This window comes from Monoraphidium neglectum (genome assembly GCF_000611645.1).
Source record: "Monoraphidium neglectum strain SAG 48.87 unplaced genomic scaffold scaffold00602, whole genome shotgun sequence".
Lineage (NCBI taxonomy): Eukaryota > Viridiplantae > Chlorophyta > Chlorophyceae > Sphaeropleales > Selenastraceae > Monoraphidium > Monoraphidium neglectum.
The window spans coordinates 4,734-24,282 of NW_014013026.1; the positions used below are offsets into that span (position 1 = coordinate 4,734).

At 62.9% G+C, this 19,549-nt stretch overlaps 6 protein-coding genes across 6 annotated transcripts in view; 3 read left to right on the top strand and 3 right to left on the bottom strand.

Moving 5' to 3' along the window:
• The window catches only part of MNEG_4364 (Inositolphosphorylceramide-B C-26 hydroxylase), a gene marked incomplete at both ends in the record, with an annotated part of 4,383 nt that extends 1,027 nt beyond the window's left edge, over positions 1 to 3,356 (top strand). Inside the window, 8 exons of the mRNA XM_014047155.1 lie at positions 277 to 483; positions 895 to 1,004; positions 1,309 to 1,455; positions 1,880 to 1,942; positions 2,262 to 2,370; positions 2,646 to 2,750; positions 3,036 to 3,080; positions 3,279 to 3,356. Of these exons, the coding sequence (XP_013902609.1) occupies positions 277 to 483; positions 895 to 1,004; positions 1,309 to 1,455; positions 1,880 to 1,942; positions 2,262 to 2,370; positions 2,646 to 2,750; positions 3,036 to 3,080; positions 3,279 to 3,356 (864 nt within the window). The remainder of the gene's footprint in view (positions 1 to 276; positions 484 to 894; positions 1,005 to 1,308; positions 1,456 to 1,879; positions 1,943 to 2,261; positions 2,371 to 2,645; positions 2,751 to 3,035; positions 3,081 to 3,278) is intronic.
• Positions 3,357 to 4,911: 1,555 nt separating this feature from the next.
• On the bottom strand, positions 4,912 to 6,915 carry MNEG_4365 (hypothetical protein; the record flags this gene model as incomplete). The annotated part of the gene is made up of 1 exon (XM_014047156.1): positions 4,912 to 6,915. One exon carries the CDS (start codon positions 6,913 to 6,915, stop codon positions 4,912 to 4,914), a length of 2,004 nt encoding a protein of 667 aa, XP_013902610.1.
• A 421-nt stretch (positions 6,916 to 7,336) lies between these two features.
• On the bottom strand, positions 7,337 to 8,700 carry MNEG_4366 (hypothetical protein; the record flags this gene model as incomplete). Its single annotated transcript, XM_014047157.1, has 4 exons — positions 7,337 to 7,482; positions 7,700 to 7,802; positions 8,291 to 8,356; positions 8,554 to 8,700. 4 exons carry the CDS (start codon positions 8,698 to 8,700, stop codon positions 7,337 to 7,339), a joined length of 462 nt encoding a protein of 153 aa, XP_013902611.1.
• Positions 8,701 to 9,532: 832 nt separating this feature from the next.
• On the top strand, positions 9,533 to 10,846 carry MNEG_4367 (hypothetical protein; the record flags this gene model as incomplete). The annotated part of the gene is made up of 4 exons (XM_014047158.1): positions 9,533 to 9,636; positions 9,728 to 10,040; positions 10,309 to 10,395; positions 10,754 to 10,846. The coding sequence occupies 4 exons, from the start codon at positions 9,533 to 9,535 to the stop codon at positions 10,844 to 10,846; spliced, it is 597 nt and encodes a 198-aa protein (XP_013902612.1).
• A 1,566-nt stretch (positions 10,847 to 12,412) lies between these two features.
• On the top strand, positions 12,413 to 15,895 carry MNEG_4368 (ribosomal protein L11 methyltransferase; the record flags this gene model as incomplete). The annotated part of the gene is made up of 10 exons (XM_014047159.1): positions 12,413 to 12,437; positions 12,728 to 12,770; positions 12,922 to 13,016; positions 13,250 to 13,305; positions 13,578 to 13,865; positions 14,342 to 14,459; positions 14,710 to 14,807; positions 15,049 to 15,180; positions 15,465 to 15,605; positions 15,791 to 15,895. The coding sequence occupies 10 exons, from the start codon at positions 12,413 to 12,415 to the stop codon at positions 15,893 to 15,895; spliced, it is 1,101 nt and encodes a 366-aa protein (XP_013902613.1).
• Positions 15,896 to 17,707: 1,812 nt separating this feature from the next.
• On the bottom strand, positions 17,708 to 19,513 carry MNEG_4369 (hypothetical protein; the record flags this gene model as incomplete). Its single annotated transcript, XM_014047160.1, has 5 exons — positions 17,708 to 17,878; positions 18,233 to 18,494; positions 18,704 to 18,762; positions 19,148 to 19,216; positions 19,478 to 19,513. 5 exons carry the CDS (start codon positions 19,511 to 19,513, stop codon positions 17,708 to 17,710), a joined length of 597 nt encoding a protein of 198 aa, XP_013902614.1.
• Positions 19,514 to 19,549: the final 36 nt, after the last annotated feature.

The following is a 19,549-nucleotide window of genomic DNA, read 5'->3' on the forward strand; positions in this document are numbered from 1 at the left end:
CAAGCAGGGGCGGCAGGCCCACAGAGGGTGCAGTGTGGCACCTGGATGCAGGCGTTCGGCTGCACGCGCGCACATCGGTTGAATGAAGGCTTTTCTGGAAACGCATGCAGTGTGCGTGGTGGTTGTGCAGACGTGATTGTGCAAAGGCGTGTGCACACACACGCATCCCCCTCCTCTCACTCTCTGTCGCGCTCTCTGTCTCTCTCTCTTGTTCTCTCTCATACACACATGTGTACACACACACACACGCACACACACGCACACGCACACATGCAGGTCCTTGAGTCATACAAGGGCCAGGACATCAGCGCTGCCTTCAAGGGGCAGTGCACCGTCGCGCACCTCCACTCGCGCGGCGCGCGCGCGCTGCTCGAGCGCTACTGCGTGGGCGTGCTGGAGGGCAGCGAGGATGCAGCCGCGGCGGGCGGCATGGCGCTGCCCGATGCCGATCTCGTGGATGAAGGCAAGCCTCTGCTGCCACAGGTGAGCTGGTGTATGGGCATGTTAGCTTGTGTGCGGGCAAATACATGCGTGTGTGCGCTGGCATGTGTGCACGCCTGTGCAGGTGGAGTAAGGGGTCGCGCTGGGTTCATGGCTGGTCGGGGCGCAGGATGAGGTCATGCGGCACAAGCGTTCGTCCCGTTGGAGCGCACTCACAGCACTTGGCTGCCGCTTGTTTGCGCTGTGGGCGACACTTACCCAAATCATACATCCACCCCCCCACACACGCAACGGCAACACACACAAACACAGACTTGCGCTCTCACAGAGACACGTGCGCGGGCGCGCGGGCGCGCACACACACACACACACACACACACACACACACACACACACACACGCTGCACATACGCACTCACGCTGCACATATGCACTCACGACACCCGCGCCCAGGTCGTCCACCTGGACCCAGACACCTACCTGGCCTGGGTGGACGCCCCCAGCACGGGCCACCCCGTCATGTTTGACAACGCGTTCGTCGAGCGCATGACCTGCACTCAGTGGTGGGCCGCGGGAGGGACAGGCTGGGGCCGGCTGGCGACGAGCGGGGAGATGTGGCACCAGCCTGCTGGCCGGGTCGTGGGGAGAGCAGGAGGGGCGGCAGAGGGAGGGGCGGCAGGGGACAGGGGCGGAGCGATAGAGGCGCCATCATCGGCGCTTTGGGTGAGGCGGTCCTGCCACGGCTCACGCCGCATCTGTTCACCAATCTGGCCTGGCCCATGAGGATTCGTCACTGCCAAATCCCACCTGCTGCAATACATCCCGTTTACCCACATCCCCCCTTTCAAATCCTGCCGCTCCCCAAAGGTATGTGGTCCCCTTGCTGTGGGTGCCGATTGCGGCCGCGCTGCTGTGGCGCGGCTGGGCGCGGGGCGGCGTCCCCTTGGTGCACCTGCCCGCGCTGGTGGCCATCGGCGTCCTGGTGTGGCAGCTGATTGAGTACTCCATCCACAGGTGTGTGTGGCTGGGGCGGCTCGCAACACTGTGGCCTGTAAGTAGCGCGGTTGGTGGCCGTGGCGGAGCGTCATCCGTTGAAAGGGCCTGGCAGGGTTTTGGCTTGGAAGGGCCTGACAAGGGGTTCGCTCGTGATGTGGTGTGCGGATGCTTGCGGCTTGGAAGGCCCAGCTGGTGGGAATTTCAACAGGCTGGGGTCACTGATGCGTGCTGTTGCTTGACAAAGAGTGTGTTGTGTCACTGATGTGTGAAAGGGACGTAAAAAGACCATGCAGTCGTCCCCTTCATAAATCATCAAAGCTGGCCGGTCGCTGCAGCTTGAGGCTGGTCGCATCCCCTTGTCCTGCTGGCCAGTCTACCACCCTTCTCTCAAGGCGATCGCCTGACGTCCGCCGGCCCTCCCCTACTGACCCGAAACCGCCAGGTGGCTGTTCCACCTGAAGCCCACCACCCCTGAGGGCATCAAGTGGCACTTCATGCTGCACGGGTGAGGCCCGAACCCCCTCCTGTGTTGCTGGGCGGCGGTCAGGATGAGCCGTGGGGCAGCAAGCAACGCCATCAGGCCTGCAACCCGCATACTGGGCCGCTGCTCCACCCAGCAGCAGCATCTGAATTATGACGCAGCCTGAGTGCTCACCTGCCCACCCCAGTTGCTGCAACCCCGTCACTCTTTGCATGTCACCGGCCCTTGACGGCCTGGCAGGCACTCCCTTTCTTTCCAACCATGACATTATAGTTTTGTCAGTCGCACCAAGCCTGAGCGATTCCTGAGCGCCCCGCCGTCCCGCCGCCCCGCGCTCTGCCAGGCACCACCACAAGTACCCGATGGACTTTGACCGCCTGGTGTTCCCCCCCGTCCCCGCGGGCCTGGTGATGGCGCTCTTCTACAACCTCCTCTGCGCCATCGTCCCCTGGGTGCGCGTGGGGAAGGGGCGTGTGCACGAGCAGCTGCTGCAGTGGGTTGTGCTGCGAGCAGGGGCCTCTGGTGTCGTCGTTCCAGTGACGTACGTGTGTGCGACGCGCGCCGGCAGCACGCCCGACGTGCCCTGTGGCATTCAACCCCACGCGCACGCCTGCCTCGTGCACCCCTCCTCGCCCGCGAGGACTTGCTGCAGCCAAGCGCCGTGATTCCGCTCTTAGCCTACCCGTGACACATGTACATGGCAACACCATCCCGGCCTCCCCCGCAGGGCTACGCGTCGGCTCTGCTGGGCGGGGGCATCCTGGGCTACGTTGTGTATGACACCACCCACTGGGCGCTGCACTCCAACGCGTGGGACCCCTTTGTCACCCAGGTGGGCCCACCACACTGATCGCCCCCGCCCCCTTGCTGGTGCTGGGGGGGCCAACTGCTCGAGGCAAAGGAGGGCCCCCGCGCTCACCTATCTCCCGGCCCCATCTTCGGTTTGCGGAAGACACCGCTGTAACTCGGGACACGCCGGGGTTGCAGGCGCGTTCTGACCGGTCGCGGTGTGGTTCGCAGTCGCGTTGCTCGTGCCACGTTTGAAGGAGGATTGACATCAAGCTGACTGCCACCGTTTTGACCCGGGTCACTCCCCCTCACCCACCTGGTCACCCAGATCCTGCGCACCAGCCACATGGACCACCATTACGTCAACGACAAGGTGAGTCATCAACCGTCCATCACATGGGCCGTCACGCACGTCAACGCCCCCCGCTCCCCGCCTGCACGGCTTCATCAGCTGCATCTGGCTGATTGAAGCACGCCTCTGTTTGCTGCCCTGCGGTGGTGTACACGATTGCGTGCATCGGACGCCACCATCCAACGCCCCTGTCCCCCCCTCGCATCGCCTGCTGCCCAGGTCGGTTACGGCATCAGCTCCACCCTATACGACATCCTGTTCGGCACCCTCAGCCCCCAAGTCAGGAAGGTGGTGTGAGCCCTCGCCACGGCGGGCGCGCGCCGGCCAGCCTGCCTCGGGCCGGCTGCAGCGGCGTCCAATCTGGCCGGGGCCGCTGCCGGCGGGTTGCGGCTGATAAAACTGGGCCCCGCCAGCGCGGCGCCCGGATGAGTGAGTTGTGGGCGTCCAGGTGGGGCGTGGCTACGGGGCAACAAAAATGAGCGCAGCAGGTCGCGCTGCGTACAAGCGCGAACCGTTTTGGTCTTGGAATCGGGGCTGCAGGGCACAATTGCACGCAGGCGCAGGCGGCCGGGAGTGAAGGGCGGGTGCCATGACCCTTGCTCGTCCCTTCTGGGGCAGGCCGCCGGCTGAGTTTGTGCCGTCGTCGTTTCGTCAACAGAGCACATTGAGATTATGATTGGTTTCTGGCATTGCTGGGTTCCTGCGGGCAGCGTGGGCTCGAAGCAGAAACGGCTGCGGCTGACGCATTTGTGAGCCCCCAGTCGCCCCAACATGCTGCCCTGTTCACCAGCACGGCCTGTCTTCGCCCCGCCCGCCCGCCCTCTATTATTGACAGCGTTTGAGACCTTTTACCTAGCCGTGCGGCCGAAGACTCCTGACTCATGTGTTTGCACCGCGGGCGTTCAGCACGTTTGCGCATCCCGCCGCCCCCGGCCCCGTGCGATGGTTGGGCCTTGCAGCAGCGCTAGCCCAGAAGAAGAAACATGCATGCACATGCCTGCGACACGGGCATGCGTGCGGGCTCTTTGCTCTGGCACAGCACCCACTGTCCCTCGCCCTTCCGGCCCCTGCAATCCTCGCTGGCGCGCTTTGGCAACTGGTCGGCAGTCGGTTCTGCCGAGCATGCCAAAAAAGCCCACTGCAAAGCGCCATCGTGCCAGCTGCTTTGTTGGTTTGGGGCGCTTTGTGGTGGATTGCAGCGATTTATGTGAGTGCCAGTTTCTGGTTTGAGTGCCAAAGCGACTCTCTTCCTTTCCGAAATTTAAGACTTGTGGCTGGCGCCAGGACAAGTGAGCCGAGGTTGTGGCATTGCTGCCGTGCATCCCTGAGCGAGCCGGATAAGCAAGGCAGCATGCACTCAAAACCCTGCTATTGTAACCAGCCAACGCCATCTACCGGTAGGGATGCTGCTTGAGCAAGCACGGGAATGCCTCACTTGGATTCGCAACAGACAAGGGCCGTAAACTGCGCCATGGGTTGCGGCTGCATGCAGTATGGGTACAGAGGGCGAGAGGTGGTGACTCACCACCTCACGGTGAGACACCTCAGCAGTGGACAAGTTCAAGCGTACTGCTTTGCCTATGGGACCATACATCTTCCTCTCAAAAGATCTGTTATTTGATCCAAGGCAAAATTTTGCCGCAAAGCCAGAACCAAGCCTTGCCTAGTCAAAGTTTGTCATAACTTTTTGGTGTGGAGGATGGCCCCAACACAATTCTCTGCGTCCCTCACTTGTTGATGCAGGTCATAGGTTTCATAGCACTGGGTTCCAATCTGAACCAGCATGCTCCCTGCCGTTGCGTCGAGCGCCCCACCCTCCTGCACCACCCGCCTTGTGACAGGGCGTGACATGTCATCCTGCAGCCAGCGACAATGACGCCGCTTCCGCCTCGACCTGCTGCTGCCGCGCCGCGAGCGGCCGCGCGGCCAGCTCCCCCACCCATGCGCAGTGCACAAGCTCTCCCGGCAGCATGTACTGCCGCCGCATCACCACAGGCCCGGCATAGTGGCCATCAATCTCGCCTGCTGCTCGCGCCGCCGCCTGCTGCTGCTGCTGTCGCTGCTGCTGCCGCGGGGCCCCCTCCGGCTGGGTTGTCCGGCGCCGCTGTCCCCTGGCGGCCGCTTCAAGGTCTGCCAGCTCAACATGCAGCAACTGCGCTAGACCAGCGGCTGTCGCCACTGACGCTGCACAAGCTTCCGCCGCCTCGCACTCCTCCTCTTGGTTGCTGACCAGCGAGGCCTGCAGGCCAGCAGCCTCAGGCAGGCTGCAGGTGCCGGCGTCCCAGGCTGCGCCCGTTGCTGCGCGCAGGGTGCCCCCCAGGACGTCCAGGCTCTGCGACCCAGCGCCCCCCGCTGCCGCCGTGGCGAGCGCCCCTCCCCGCTCGCTGCAGAGCAGGCGGGCGACGTGGCGCGCGAGCGCGGGGCGTGCCTCCCACCAGCGGCGCGGGTGGGCGGCGGGTGCCGCCGCGGCCTGGGCGCTGGCGGCAGCGGTCAGGACGGCTGTGTGGGTTTCGGAGCCCACGGACAGTGCGCCAGTGTCTATCAACCACGCTGCACCCTCTGCTGTCGCTGCAGCCCACTGCCCTGGCCCGCCGCCGTCAACTGGGCTGCCGCATTCAGGTGGCCCGCAGTCGCAGTCATCTCCAATCCCAGCAGGTGGCTGTAGGTGCAGCTGCCACTGTTGCTGCCCCTGCTGCTGCGGTGGCGGGACTGGTGTCTCCGCCCAGGACTGTGCCTCCCACTGCGGTGCCCCCCAGCGGTGCCTTGCATCCCCCACGATGCTTGCTGAAGCCTCTCCATCTTCCCGGCTTCCTGCGGGTTGTGGCCTGCCGCCAGCCACACGCGCCGAGCGCTTGTCGTGCATGGCGCCGGGCCGAGGCACGAAGACGATGCCGCCGCCTGCAGCGGCCGCCGCCGCCCTGGCGCGGTCGCGATTCAGGCGCAGCAGCTCAACAGATTCTGTTGAGAACCAGCCGCTGCGCGGGTCAGCAGCGGCACGCGCCCCTGCTGCATGACGGGCTCCTGCGACAGCAGCCCTTTCCGCCAGCTGCACTGCCATGAAGCTGCTGGCGTCGGCGCCGGCGCCAGTGCAGGCGCTGCCAGCTGTATTTTCTTCTGCTTCTGAGGGGCTGCCGAGATGGTCGCGGCTCCCACTGCCACCTGAAGCGTGCCCCAGGCTGCTCGATGGCCGCCGCAATGGGTGTCCAGCTGGCTGCTGCGCCGGGCTGCCAGGCCTGTAGCAAGGGGCACTCATGGCCCTGCAGCTCCCGCCGCCGCTGCGCCAGCCCTGCTCGCTGCCATGGTTATGGCCTGCCTCAAGCGTCTGCATCGCAGCGCCGCTACTAAAGTCTGTTCCGTCATGGCGCCACGTGCCGTGTCTGATGCTTCTGGCGGCTCGAAAGGTGGTTGGCATCGCAACCCCAATTGCGTGCCCCGCCCTGCAGTCCTCAAGCTGCGTTTGGCTGCTCATCAGCCCAACAGCCAAGGCTGCTGGCGCGTGTTTCAGCGGCGTCTGCCGCCTTGCTGCCCCGGCGCTGCCGCCTGCCCTGCCGTGCTCGTCGGGGCTCGCCGCTGCTGCAGGTTGCGCGCGCAGGTGCTGGTACAGTCCGCCAGGCCGAGCCTCATATCCCTGGTAGTCCATGGCCGCCTCCGCCAGGCCCTCCATCGTTGCGCGTGCCAGGGATTCTGGACCCATGGCTGGACCCGGCTGCTCGCTGGCAAGCGGCTGCCCCGAGCTGCGTGGCTGCGGGGACGGCGCCCGCTGTCGCGAGCTTTGGCTGGGCCTCGGCGCGTCCACCAAGAAGCCGCCGCCAGCGCGCGGCGACGCGGCAAAGCGTGGGAAATGGCGCGGCGGCATGGCCGGCCAGCCGCCGTCCACGTTAATGTGGTGTTGGGGCATCGGCTGTGTGTTTTGAGAAACTGGCTGGTTGTGCTGAGCTGGTTGGCGTCGCACAAGTGGGAAAAGCTACGCTGCGAAGCAGCCGAGTATTGGGCTATGTTAGATTAAAATACAGAACAGATTGTACTTGATCCCGCTCTCGAACACGAAAACGACTGCATGATGCCGAGCTCAGTGTTAGGCTGCCTCGACACACAATTTAAGGACGCCGAATCGGGGGTGGTAGTGCCGTATATGATATTTGAGTGTCACTTGTACTCCGCGTCCTTCAGCAGCGACAGGCGCACTCAGGGACTGCTGGAAAGCGAGTAGACTGTTCCGACTCGCACGAAGTGCGTGCCTGGAAGCTTACATGACTGTCCGGTGTCATACCAACGCATCAGGTTACTGCCGCTGCTGGCATCTGCCCGTCTGCTGCCGCCGATGTCTCTGCGACCGGCGCTAGCTGCTGTGCTGCTGCGCCGCCCTCACTGCTGCTGCCAAACACGAGCAGCATGATGGTGCAGTTGTCCTTGCAGCGCCGCTCTGCGAGGCGAGCCAATGCAGCAGAATGAGAGTGCAGGTGCACTTGCATCATGGTAAACCACTGTGGTGTCCACAAGCTCATGTTCACATGTTGATTGGCTCGCATCAGAGGCGTAGTTGCAATTGCACTCAACCGGGGTGCACCCAACGGTCACCTCACACCCGCACCCATCTAATCGTCCTGCAAGTGCCCCTGCCTGCCAATGGCACGCCTCACCGCGAACGGCCGCGTTGATGAGGCGGTTGGTGATGGCCTTGGGGTCGCGCCCCTCTGAGAGCAGCTGCTGCACCATAGCGACAGCCCCCTGGGCGTCAAAAACCTGGTGCATGATGTGCAACGCCACACTTTTGAGGAGTCAGGGCGGCAGAGAGCACCGTGCTCTATATATGCCGCTTGTTTGCATGCTGGGGTGATTTCCTGTCTGGATTGCTACTGCATTGGAAGAGCAGGGCAAGCCACAAGTGCAAGTGCCACACCCAGCAGCCCGGCCCACACTCTGCAATCCAGTGCAGCAGCAGTGTATTGCGACTGTCCGCCCCACACCGCGTCCCTACTCAGCGCATAACCCCCACAACGCGGCTGCTGCCCCCCGCCTCACCCCCCAGAAGCCGTCGCATGCAAGCAGCATGAAGCGGTCGCGTTGCGTCAGTGTGAAGACCTGCGTGCATGCCAAGCTGGGAGCTATCAAGCACGTAACAGCCAATTTGTCTGGCCAAGACTAGCATCTGCTGAGCATGAGCCGCGTCACCTTGGTGACAATCAGGGCAGTTCCCTGCCAGCGGCGGTCTGCAACGGGCCCCGGCACACCTGCATGTCTGGGGCTGCCGTGGCGCCGCTGCGCTTGAACTGGGCATCACCAAAAGAACGGGACACCTGAGGTGACGACGTCAAAGCAGCGCACAGCTGTTTGCTAAAGAAACTGGTGTTGGCATGGGGCGAGCAGGTATGACTGGCGTGCAGTGCGTGGCTCTCGCGCCTCCTACATCAACTGCTCCTGTGCGCGCACGCCCTCTCCTGGTCCCATGGCAGCAAACTGACACAAAGAGCCCGAGCCTCTTACAACGCCCAACCTGGATGCGCCCGTTGAGGCGCCCGTCCTTGGATACAAAGCCGCCCGCCGCCGAGATGCGCTGCCGCTCTGCCGCGTGGATGGCCAGGTGCTCCTTGGTTAGCGTCAGGGCCTTCAGGCCGGGCCCTCCCGCCTGCACCGCGTGCATGTAGCGTTTGCGATCGACCTCAAAACAAGAAAGTACAATCAGTTGGGGGAGCGGGGGCGGCGTTCCAGCTGCAACGGCCCCAAACCAATCAACGGCGCGATGGTGGTGGTGACAGCAGCGAACATCATGCTTGGCCCTTGCAAGTGGCTGCGAGTGCAGTAACTTATTGCGCCGCAAACCAACACAAATTCAGACAAGGGGGTCCTTTTTGCAGTCGACGCGGCAGTGTTCCTTGCCTTGTCTGGCTGCCTCGCGAGTACGGCCTTGGCGTCCCCTGCGTTGGCCACGACACACAGGTCCCCCACCAGCCAGCACACAACAGCCGCCGCGCCGTCCTGTCGATGTTGTGTTGATTTTTCGATCGCATGTAATGCATAGCATAGCATGTAGCATAGAAATATGCTTTTTGTGCGCGTCGCAAGCATGCATGGGCACTTCAGAGGAGTCGCTAAAAAGCGGTACCAGACAGCACCAGACTTCCCACCCTTGATACGTTCTGCCACCTCACCAGCCAGCCCCTGGACTCGCATATCTTGCATAACTCCACATCTGTGCACTTGAAAGCCTGCGGACAGGGTGCATCGGGCGTGCGCGCTTGGGGCGTGGGTACAGCAGGGGCAGCTAGTGGGTGAACGTCTGCCAGTGACCCAGGGTCCTGGCTTGGTACCGATCACACCAGGGCCCTACTCCGTGAAAGATAAGATATACAACGCGTTAGACTCAAGTTCGGTCGTTTCGTGATCGAGACAGTCGGACTGTGGCCATCTCTCATCTCTGAATTGAGGAACGCACATTCGTGGCCCATCTTTGCGGGAGAATAGCACGGAACATTATGAACGCGTTGCAATTGAAGCAGCTGGGGCTCAAGCGCATCGTGCCGGAGCGCCCTGTTGTTGCGCAGCGATGCACCAGCAGCGCCTGGCTTGTCCGGAGCAGGTGAGCACAATGGCATTCATTGTGCTGGAAGGAATTGGAAAAGAAAGAACGCTGGCCACTCATGACAATGCAACACCACAACACTACCCAGGCCCGTATGCAGTGCAGCGGCGCTCTCGGAAGCCAGCGCTGCGACAGCAGTGGCGCTGGGGCACACCACCCTCTTGGCCCGGGCGTCGTCGGAGGGCCCCGCCCTCCTGGCTCAGGTCTCAGAGGGCCCCGATTTCATTCAGCTAGGCGGTGTGGTGGGCATTGCCCTGGGGGCCGTCTTCCTGGCCCTGTGGAACCTGGAGAGGCAGTCCGCGGCTCGCGGCGCCGCGGAGGCGGCGGCGCTGCGAGCTGAGGTGGCGGCGCGGGACGAGGAGCTGGGGCGGCTGCGGGCGGAGCTGCAGGCGGAGCGCAAGGTGTGCATGGGGATGAGGGCGGGGGGTCGGCTGTGGCTGCGAGGGCGGCGAGAGGGCCGCCCATACCAAGCGAGGCTGCGGCGGTTGCGGGACAGGTGGCGGGACGACCAGCGCAGCGTTGGCGGGGTCGGTCGGGTGAGAGGCTGCCGCTGCTGCACTGAACAGCTGCTGCGCGGCCGGTCCACGGCGTTGACCAGCCTTGACCCACACATGTGCCTCGCGGGAGTTGGCGCATGCACCCCTGCTACCCATGCAAATGCACGTGCAGAAGCGTGAGGAGGCTGAGGGGCTTGAGGCGCGGCTGAGCAGCGCGTCCAAAGACATCATGAAGCTGGAGAAGGCCCTCGAGATCAAGGTGGGGCGCGTGAACACAAGATGCACTTCTGTTTGCGCGTGTGTGTTGGTGTATACATGTGTGTGTCTCTCTCTCTCTCTCTGTGTGTGTGTGTGTGTGTGTGTGTGTGTGTGTGTGTGTGTGTGTGTGCGCTGCTGCGCACGCCAGCTGCCCACGTCAACGGGTGTGTGTGTGCACGTTTGTGTGCGCGTTTGTGTGCGTGTGCGTGTGTGCAGGTGCTCGCACGCATGAGCACTTGGCGCATGCACATGCGCGGGCTGTGGGATCGGCACATGTTCCTGAGCATCCCTGCTCTCTGAGCGGTCATCACGGCCCATTCCATCCCAACTCAACCCCATCCGACCCCTCGCTGCCCCAGGACGGGCAGCTGGACGTGTTCTTGGCGACAGCGCGGCGCCAGATCAAGGCCCTGGAGGAGGACGTGAGGCAGCTGCAGCAGATGCCGCGGTAGCCAACAGGCAGCCGCGAGGCGGCAGCTGGTCGGCTTTTTAATATGGGTGCACTTGACACCGCCAGCAACCATTGTTTGGTGGTTACTGGAGCACTTCAGACATGGCGTTCTCTGGCTGCAAGGAAACAGGGTTGCAATCGCTGGCGGCAATGCCGCTTGGAACTTCTTTAGTGCGACACGCACACTTGCTTGATCCTTGATTTCTTTGTGGTTATCCCTGCACACCTGCAAGAAAGGGGATCCTCCCCACTTGCAACGACCACCCACCTCTGTGACTGCCTGGCGCACGCGCTTCACCTCCACGGGGGCGTCTCCCGAAGCAGCCTGGTTGGAGCACCATCGTTATTATTGTGGGAGCAAGCAGGCAGGGATGGGCCGCCCGACTTGACAGTCATTGAAATCACCGCAGTACAAGACAGCAGACATTCAGTGAACATAGCCCTGGTGCGCGTGGCTGCCTGCACCTGCAGATTCCATGAGCAATCCAGTTGCTGGCCCAAGCCAGTCAACGGCTGTCCACTCGCGCCAAAATGGATCGCACCTCTGGCGCCACCAGGCCCGCCGCAAGCACTGACGCGTGGAGGTGCTCCGCTGCATAAGCGGCGCAGTTCCGGCCGCCGTGGCCATCAAACACCGCGAAAAAGGAGACCCTGATGGTTGGGGGCGAGGGCGTTGGGCTGGGAAGAGGGGTGCACGCAAGGATGACAGAGATGCATTTTCACCGTGTGAGGTCAGCACCAGTGGTAGCAAGCATTGCATTGCGATGAACCAAAGAGGGTTCAGGTGTGCGTTGATCTCCCAGGCCATGTGGGGCATTACAGCAGCGGGGGCGTCCGCCGTCGGACGCTCGGCAACGCGTGCGCACCTGAGGGGGGAGTCCTTGCTGCCACGGGCGTCCGGTTCTGCCACACAAACGTCCTCCATCGCCTGGCGGCAGCCTTTGTCCTCTGAAGAGGCAAAGCTCACAGGTGTGTGCGCTAGGTGCCTGATCTCGCTCGATGGGTTGGCCGGTTGTGGTTGCTGCTGCTGCTGCTGCTGCTTGGGCACCTCCGGCTGCTGCTGAGGAGATTGCTGCTTGTTTTCAGCTGCTTCTCCAGGAGAGGCTTTAGGCTGCAGTTGCGGCACATCGTCCGTGGCGCGCGCAGCATGAGCAAGACCAGCATCGCTGACGACGTCCCCGCATGCAGCAAGTTGCTGCCCGCCGCTCCTCTGTCGCTTGCAAGGCGGAGTTTCTGGATCCTGCTGGTGGCCTTTCGCTGATGGCCGATCCTCCATTGGGCAGCAACGCGGTGAAGCCGACACTGGTCAAAACGATCTCAGAAGAGGGATTTGATTTATGCTAGTAATGAGATGGATATAGAACATACGGAAGTACTTCACCATGACGAGCTTGATCCTCGGCAGATCAATGCGGGGCCTGATCTGTTTGCAGCACTTCTGCAGCCCCCGTGCGCACCATGCACTCACGTGCTCCCATACAATTCAAGGGTCAGATAGAATTTCAGCACACCGCGCGCGGCTGCCGCCGGCGGGTTCCGCTAATGGCACGGCTGGCGGCAGCGGCGCATGCAGCAGCGGGCCGTCCGAGCCGGTGACGCGGGTGCTACTGGGGTCTGCAGGGGCGCTTCGCAACGCAGGTGGGATGTGACAGGCAGAACATAGCGGCATATGATACGCAATAACCGAGGGCCGCCGCCGCGCTCGGCCCAACCGGCCGTCAGACATCCCTATTGTGGTACTGTCCTCTGCCCCTTTCACTCAACCACATCACAATTTTGACGGCGTATCCCAACCATGTGTAAGGTTGGAAACGGCAAGCTTGCCAGCGTCCTAAAACCGAACCCTCCCCCAACCCCCGCTGGCGTGTCCATGCTGGTGCAGGGCTGCCGCCGGGCGCCGTCGCGGCGTTTGCGACCGCGTCAGAGTGAGCGAGGGGACAATCATTGTTCGGTGCAACCTACAGGGGCGCCCACTGCTTCTCAGCGCATGCAACAAGCGTCAGCAAGCGTGCACATGCGCATTCAACCCAGCTCATGCACGCGCCAACGCATGCCTGCAACCCTTGCCCATCGCAGCGCGGTCGGCCAGGAGCCCACGTGCACGCGATGCCGCATCGAGCCTCTGAGCGGCGAGGCCGCTGACGCGCTCTCGGACGTCCTGCTCAGCTTTGGTGCGGCCCCAGCCGCCCGCGGGCCGGGCCAGAGCGGCACCCAAGCCCATGCATTGCGCCGAATCATTCCTAGAGCAGTCTGACTGGCGAGCCAGCTCCAGCGGGCGCTGCGTTTACCGCGTCGCCTCGCATGTCGCTGCTGTGCGACGCAGCGGCCTCCTGCGTTGGTGCGCATGCATGGACGCCCATGACCTCGTAATACACGGCTGCACCCCTGGTTTTCACACTCCCAGGGGCCCAGTCAGTGGTGGTGGAGGAGTATCGCGCGCCTGGGGCGCCAGAGCAGGAGGTGCAGCAACCATGCGCGGGCTTACATTACGGCGCCCTGGTTTCGTGGCACACGCAGCCCCTGCTGATCAGCGTGCATGAGCAAACAAGGGACGTGGCGTGTGGCGCATGAAGGACGCTCTGAGGGACGTCCGCCCAGCAGCGGCTGCGGCTGCGCGTGCGCAACATGGAAGCCGCGTCCGAGCCACATGCCGCGCCAGGAGCCGCGAAGCAGGCCCCCATTGGCCGCCGCCCCCTGAAGCGCCCCGCCCCTCGCTGCCGCCCGGCCCGCAGGTGTTTGGCGCCGAGTCGGGCCTGTGGGACACCTGCAGCGTGGTGGCGCACTTCCCCCTGGAGCACGACGCAGACGCGACGCTGGTGATCGCGCGCGACGTGCTGCGGGAGGTCCTGGGGGAGACCGGCGATGGCCATGAGGGGGACGTTGGCAGCAGCGGCAGCGGCGGCGGCAGCGGCGGCGGCAGCGGCGGCGGCAGCGGCAGCAGCGGCGGTGGTGGTGGGGATTGGGGGTGGAGCTACACGCTGGAACCGGTGGTGAACACTGAGTGGGTTGAGCAGATCAAGGTGAGAGCGGCGCCGTGGCTGGAGCGTGGTGGTTAAAGATCTGGGTTGTGGGATGTGGCAGCAAGGAAAGGGGGCCAAGAAGTGTCCTTGAAGGCCATACCTGGCAAAATCTATCGTTTGAGGAGGGGCCAGTGGGTCAGTTGCTTTTTAAGGAGGGATCTGCAGGCTCGATGATTTTGCAAAGGGGCGACTGGGTGTGAGCAGCAGAGGGCCGGGCCGGGAGAAGCATTGACTCCGCAACGCGCTGCGGTTGTGGTCAGCTGCAGCCCACCCATCCAGGGATTTGCTGGCGCGTGCATCTGCTCCCACACAGAGCGCAAAGGGAGCCGAGCCACCAGGCAGCACTGCGCCCGCAAGTGCGCCCCCGACGCCGTCATCCAGCACCCGCGACCTGCATCCCCACCCACTACCCGTCACCCCAGCAGCCAAACGTCCCTCATCCCCCGCCCATACATTCAAACGGTCCCGTCTGCCAGGCCAGCTACGTGCCGCTCCAGGTCCTGCCAGGGCTGTACATAGTGCCCACGTGGTCACAGCCCGAGGACCCAGCAGCCATGAACATAACCCTGGAGCCCGGCGTCGCATTCGGAACAGGTGATGCACAGCAGGCAGGAGAGGCACGCATGCTGCACAATAGTGTATTACGAGGGGCGGAGAGGAGGCAGGCAGGCAGAGCTATCGGCAACAACCTGTTGAAGGCGGAAGGGGAGGGGGGGGGGGGCGAGGCGGCGAGTCTGTGTGATTTTGGAAGCAAGTGCTTTAGTCAAGGCACGTCTGCCCTGCCGTGCTGCTCAAGGCGCATCCTGCACCTGCTCCACTCAAACCATGCCGGCACCCTTGGCAGGCGAGCACCCCACGACGCGGCTGTGCCTGGGTCACCTCTGGTCGCTCCGGGAGGAGCTGCCCGGCAGCCGCGTGGTCGACTACGGCTCTGGATCGGGGGTGCTGGCGATCGCGGCGCTCATGATGGGGGCGGCGCAGGCAAGCCTTGGGGCCCTTCGCCAAGGACGTCACATCAAGGGTTTCTCGCCCTACACTCTATATGAGCATGGGGGAGCCTTGCCGGCATGCCCACACCCACATGGTGTTGTCACTGTATGTATAAGGCTTGACTTGATTTCGCGCTAGTTCGAGAGACGGCCAACAAAACAGCTGCCACCTCGCTCTCAAACCACCAACCCAGGCCGTGGGCACGGACACAGACCCCCTCGCTGTTAAGGCGGCCGCGCGCAACGCGGAGCTGAACGGGCAGGGGCCCCGCTTTGTGTCGCTGCAGTGCTCGCCGGACCTGGCGGGGCCGGAGCCCCTGGGGGAGGTGCGGTGGCCATGCGGAGTGGTTGGGAGAGCGCTGTGAAAACTCAAACGGACGATGTGGTTGCTGTCTTCTGTGGACTGGCAAAGGGGATGCAAATTGGTACAGGGAGCAATCAGCCTCTTGCCACGCCACGCTCTGAGCTTGTTTATTGTTACCAATCCCCCATTCAACCAACACCCACAGCACAATCCACAAACAGCACACAGATTTGACAACAAGCCATGCCGTCAACGCCGACAATCAACGCCCCCTGCAATGCGTCCCTACACCACCGCCAACCAAAGGCCGGCCTGCCTGCTGCCGGCGCATACGACCTGGTGGTGGCCAACATACTGCGCGGCCCCCTGCTGGAATTGGCGCCCCGCCTGTCGGGGTACGTCCGGCCGGGGGGCAGGCTGGCGCTGTCAGGGCTGCTGGCGGAGCAGGTGGGGCCTGGGAGCGGTGGGAGCTTTCCCGGGTTGGTGCGCATGCCTCGCCTGCAGCAGGGGTGGCGCTGGATGAATAGATGTGCGAAAACGCAGCATTCTGGGTCCCGCGACACGGGGAGGGCGCGACCCTTCGTTGTCGCTGATGGCTCGACGCTGCTGTGCATCTCTGCCATCACGCGCAGGTGCCTGATGTGCAGGCGGCATACTCGGCTGCCTTTGACGGGTTCGAGGTCTGCACGGACGGCTCTTGGGCGCTAGTGACGGCGCGGCGACGGCTGCAAGACTAATACAGCAGCGACGTTTGCATCAAAAGCATGCACCTTAATGCACGCAAAACCTCTGACAGGCTGATCAGACCTGTCAGAGGGTGGATGTGCAAGCCAACAGGGGGCGCCTGATTGCGCGTGGTGGGGGACGCAATCTATCCCCCAACACGCACAGAGAGGTGCCCCTGGGTGGGTTCACTGCCCTCCAATGGTAGTAATTTACAGGTCCCAGAGGGCACCACCTCCTGGGCGTCACCAGGCTGTTGACACCCCCCTCTAGCGGCCAATTGGTGCGTTACCCCACCCAGAGCATGGCGCAAACATAACAGAGTGCAAGGCTGCCATGTCATTCTTCTAAATTGAAGCTTGACACACACCAGCTGAGACTGTAAATATGCGATAAATGCGTCGGCACAGGTTGAATATCATGGCAGTACACACAGAAGCCAGCAAGGGCGGCGGACCATATGCATACCTTTGACCACCTTCGAAGCCATTCAAATGTTCATATGATGAAGTACATGTGTATGTTTGTTACTGGATTTGCGAGATTTTGCTATCAGACGTCACATGCTCGGCTACTGGTACCAGTGGACCGGTGAGCCGGCGAAGCGAGGCAGCTTTGTTGACCAGGTATGCAAAAAAGCAGAAATTTGCCACAGGTTTGCACAGGTCATATAACCTGCTCATTGACCAATGGTCTGTCGCATGCCTGTTGATGTCGATGTTCCGTGCGCGGAGGGGAGGCTCTTGTAGGCACGGCAGGCTGTCAAACACCTTTTGATTGCCGTACGGGACCCGCTGCCGGAAACACGACTTGCCCTAGACATGCATGCTGGAGGTTGGGGGAGCGGGCGTTCCGGCACAAAAGCGCCGAAAGCGCGGCAATGCCAAGCATTGCTGGGAATGCTGGAGATGCATGCCGGTTGCCGTGACTGCTGAGGGATGCATTTTTACGTGCACAGCTGCTAGCACGACTTCATATGATTTTGATGTCTGCACTTGAAATGCTGCCTACAGTGGGTAGCGTGCTGGCTTGGTTGGAGGCGCCGGCTGCATGGCATTGCCCACACAGGGCATTGCTAAGCGTCACCCCTGCGCTGCCGCACCTGTCTCCTACTGTTTGCTGTCAGTGCTCGCCACTCACATCAACAGGCGTACCTCAAACAGCCAGTGCATATCTTCTGCCTTGCACAAAGTGATCACTTTCAAATGCAAGACCAGCCCCAGGCGTTGAGGCGCTTCATCTCACCTGTTGCAGAAGCACTTGCTTACGCCCTTACAATGCAAAAATCACCACCACGTCCGTCTTTTTACCCACAACGTTCAGTTAAAGGGGTATGATTTTGTAGTCGTTGAGGGTCGTGTTAGGTGACAAGCGTGGCCACATCACCATGAAGCGCGTATGTAACGCTATTGGACGGTCAAGCTGTCAAAAGTCCATCGGCGCTGCTTTCTCAGCAGCGATAGAGGCGCAATGCGCCCAGCTGAGCGAGTCAAGGGGACAGCGCCCTCAGCGCCCTGCCGCGATGGCGCAGTCAATGAAAAGCCGCAAGGTGGCCAAGCCCGCCTTAACGGTTATAAGTGAGAGGAACACCTATCCACACACAGCCAGATTGAACACGACGTGTGCCAGAAGCACATCCAGGCCAATAAAACCAGCGTGAAAACAACCTGCTAAACGCAAGCACCTCCCTCGAGCACCGCCACTCGTCCAACACTCTCTGTGCCGTCGCGCAATACGTCGTGCCGCGCCACTCGGCACGCCCATCAGGCACCCACCACGACTCCCCGCCGACGCAGCGCCGTCGTCTCGCCGATCGTGTGATCAAATCAAGACGAGCACGACAGCATGCAGACCCCGGGCTTGTTCTCTATGTCGCCGGGCGGCGGCGCCGTGTACTTGGGGTCTGCGCCCGGCTGGTCGTCGTAGGGGCGGCTAAGGACGGCCATGAGGGCCTCCAGCTCTGAGTAATCGCCCCTCTCGGCCGCCTCGATGGCGTACTGCGGTGGGGTGGGGACCGAGGCGGTTGGGGCGGTTGGTCGGTCGGTCGATCGGTCGGCGCTGTGGCGCTGTCGAGTGGGGCTGTTAAGGCAGGCGCGGTTGGCTGAGCGATGCAGAAGTAAGCTGCGTGTTCTGCTGGCCATCGCAAGGAGAGCTGGGGTGACCTTGTTCTCACGCCAGCACCTCAAACCAACCAACGGCACGCCGCTGGAGTCTGGCCAACCACAAGTCAGCCCAGCCCCGGCCGATGCAGGGGCATGCGTCCAGGGACGGCCAGCCGAGGCCCGCACGCACATGGGTTTAGGGTTAGGGTTTAGGCCCGCACATGCCCCAACCAGCCGCCACCCGCCCACCTGGAGGAGATGCTGCCGCGGGATGAACTTGGGGCTCGCGCGCTTCATCGACGCCGCCCGCTCTGCGTCCGCCACCCCTTCCTCCCGCAGCTTGGCGCGCCACGCGCCCAGCCACGCGCGCCAGCCGGCGGCCGCCTCTTCAGTAAGCTCCTCCGCGGGGATGGCCGCCGCCAGCTCAGCCGGCAGGCCGCGGGAAGCTGAAAGGCCGCCGCCGTCCGCGTGGCCGTCGGCGTCCTCAGCAGACGGGATGCTGGCCAGGGCCCTGGATGTGCACAGCGGTGAGGTTGTGTTTTTGTGGAGGGGGGGGGTTCATTCTTTGGCGCGTCGTGCGCGCGGGACCGTGTGAACGCAGCCTGTCACAAGCAGCGCGCGAGGGCAAGGCATTGCTGCTGCACTATGGCCGCCGCCAGGCCTGTTGATACGGCAGGCAAGCGCATCGTGGGTAACAGGCAGGGGCGTCGCGCGTCGCACCTGAATGTGTTGGTGAAGTCTGCGTCGCAGTCATACATCAGCTTGAGCAGCTCCATGGCCTGGTGGGGGGACAGGGCAGGACAGGGCAGGGCGGAGGGTGGGTAGGTAGGGTAGCGGTTGCCCGGCCGAATTACAAATTGAACGGGCAAGGTTGGCTGACATGGGGCAGCCAGCACGAGGGGGACCAGAGGGTTGTATGGACGCTCACAAAGGCGCGCCCGCACGAAACACAGCGGCCGGGAGTTTGAATTGCACACTGGTGGTCCAAGCTTTGGTCCAGCTCTTGGCAGGTCACCGGCGCACGCGGCTTTTCAGCAGCGGCTTATCAGCAGCTGCGTGCTCCCCGCACAGCCAAACGCTTGTCATCTCCACCGCCCCCAGGTGGGGCGCGGTTCCCAAAGACCCCACAAGGGAAATGGCGCCCATGTCGTCCCGACCACCCACCAGTGCCTTGTCATACTGCTGCAGCCCCATCTTGGCAGCCATGCGGGAGTTGTACTCAGACATGAGCTCCTGGGGGGGGGGGGGGGGTGGAATACACAGGCAGGGTGACGCAACGTTGGTTTGGTTTGATTGAAGGGGGGGATAAGGTGAGCTCAGTGCGTGTGTTTGGGCCATTGCGCGTGCCTGCACACCCGCAGGCATGCTTGTGTGGAGTAAAACGGGATGCGAGGCCCCCTAGCCATAAAACCAATTGACCTGGATGCAACAGCAAAGAAGTGATTTAAGGTATGCACCCGGCCTCCATCCTCACTCAACCTCGGTCCCACCCACCCGTCGCCTCAACCATCTGTACATGCCCTCTCCCATCCCACAGCCCCCCTCAGTACATCCCGCCCCCTGCGC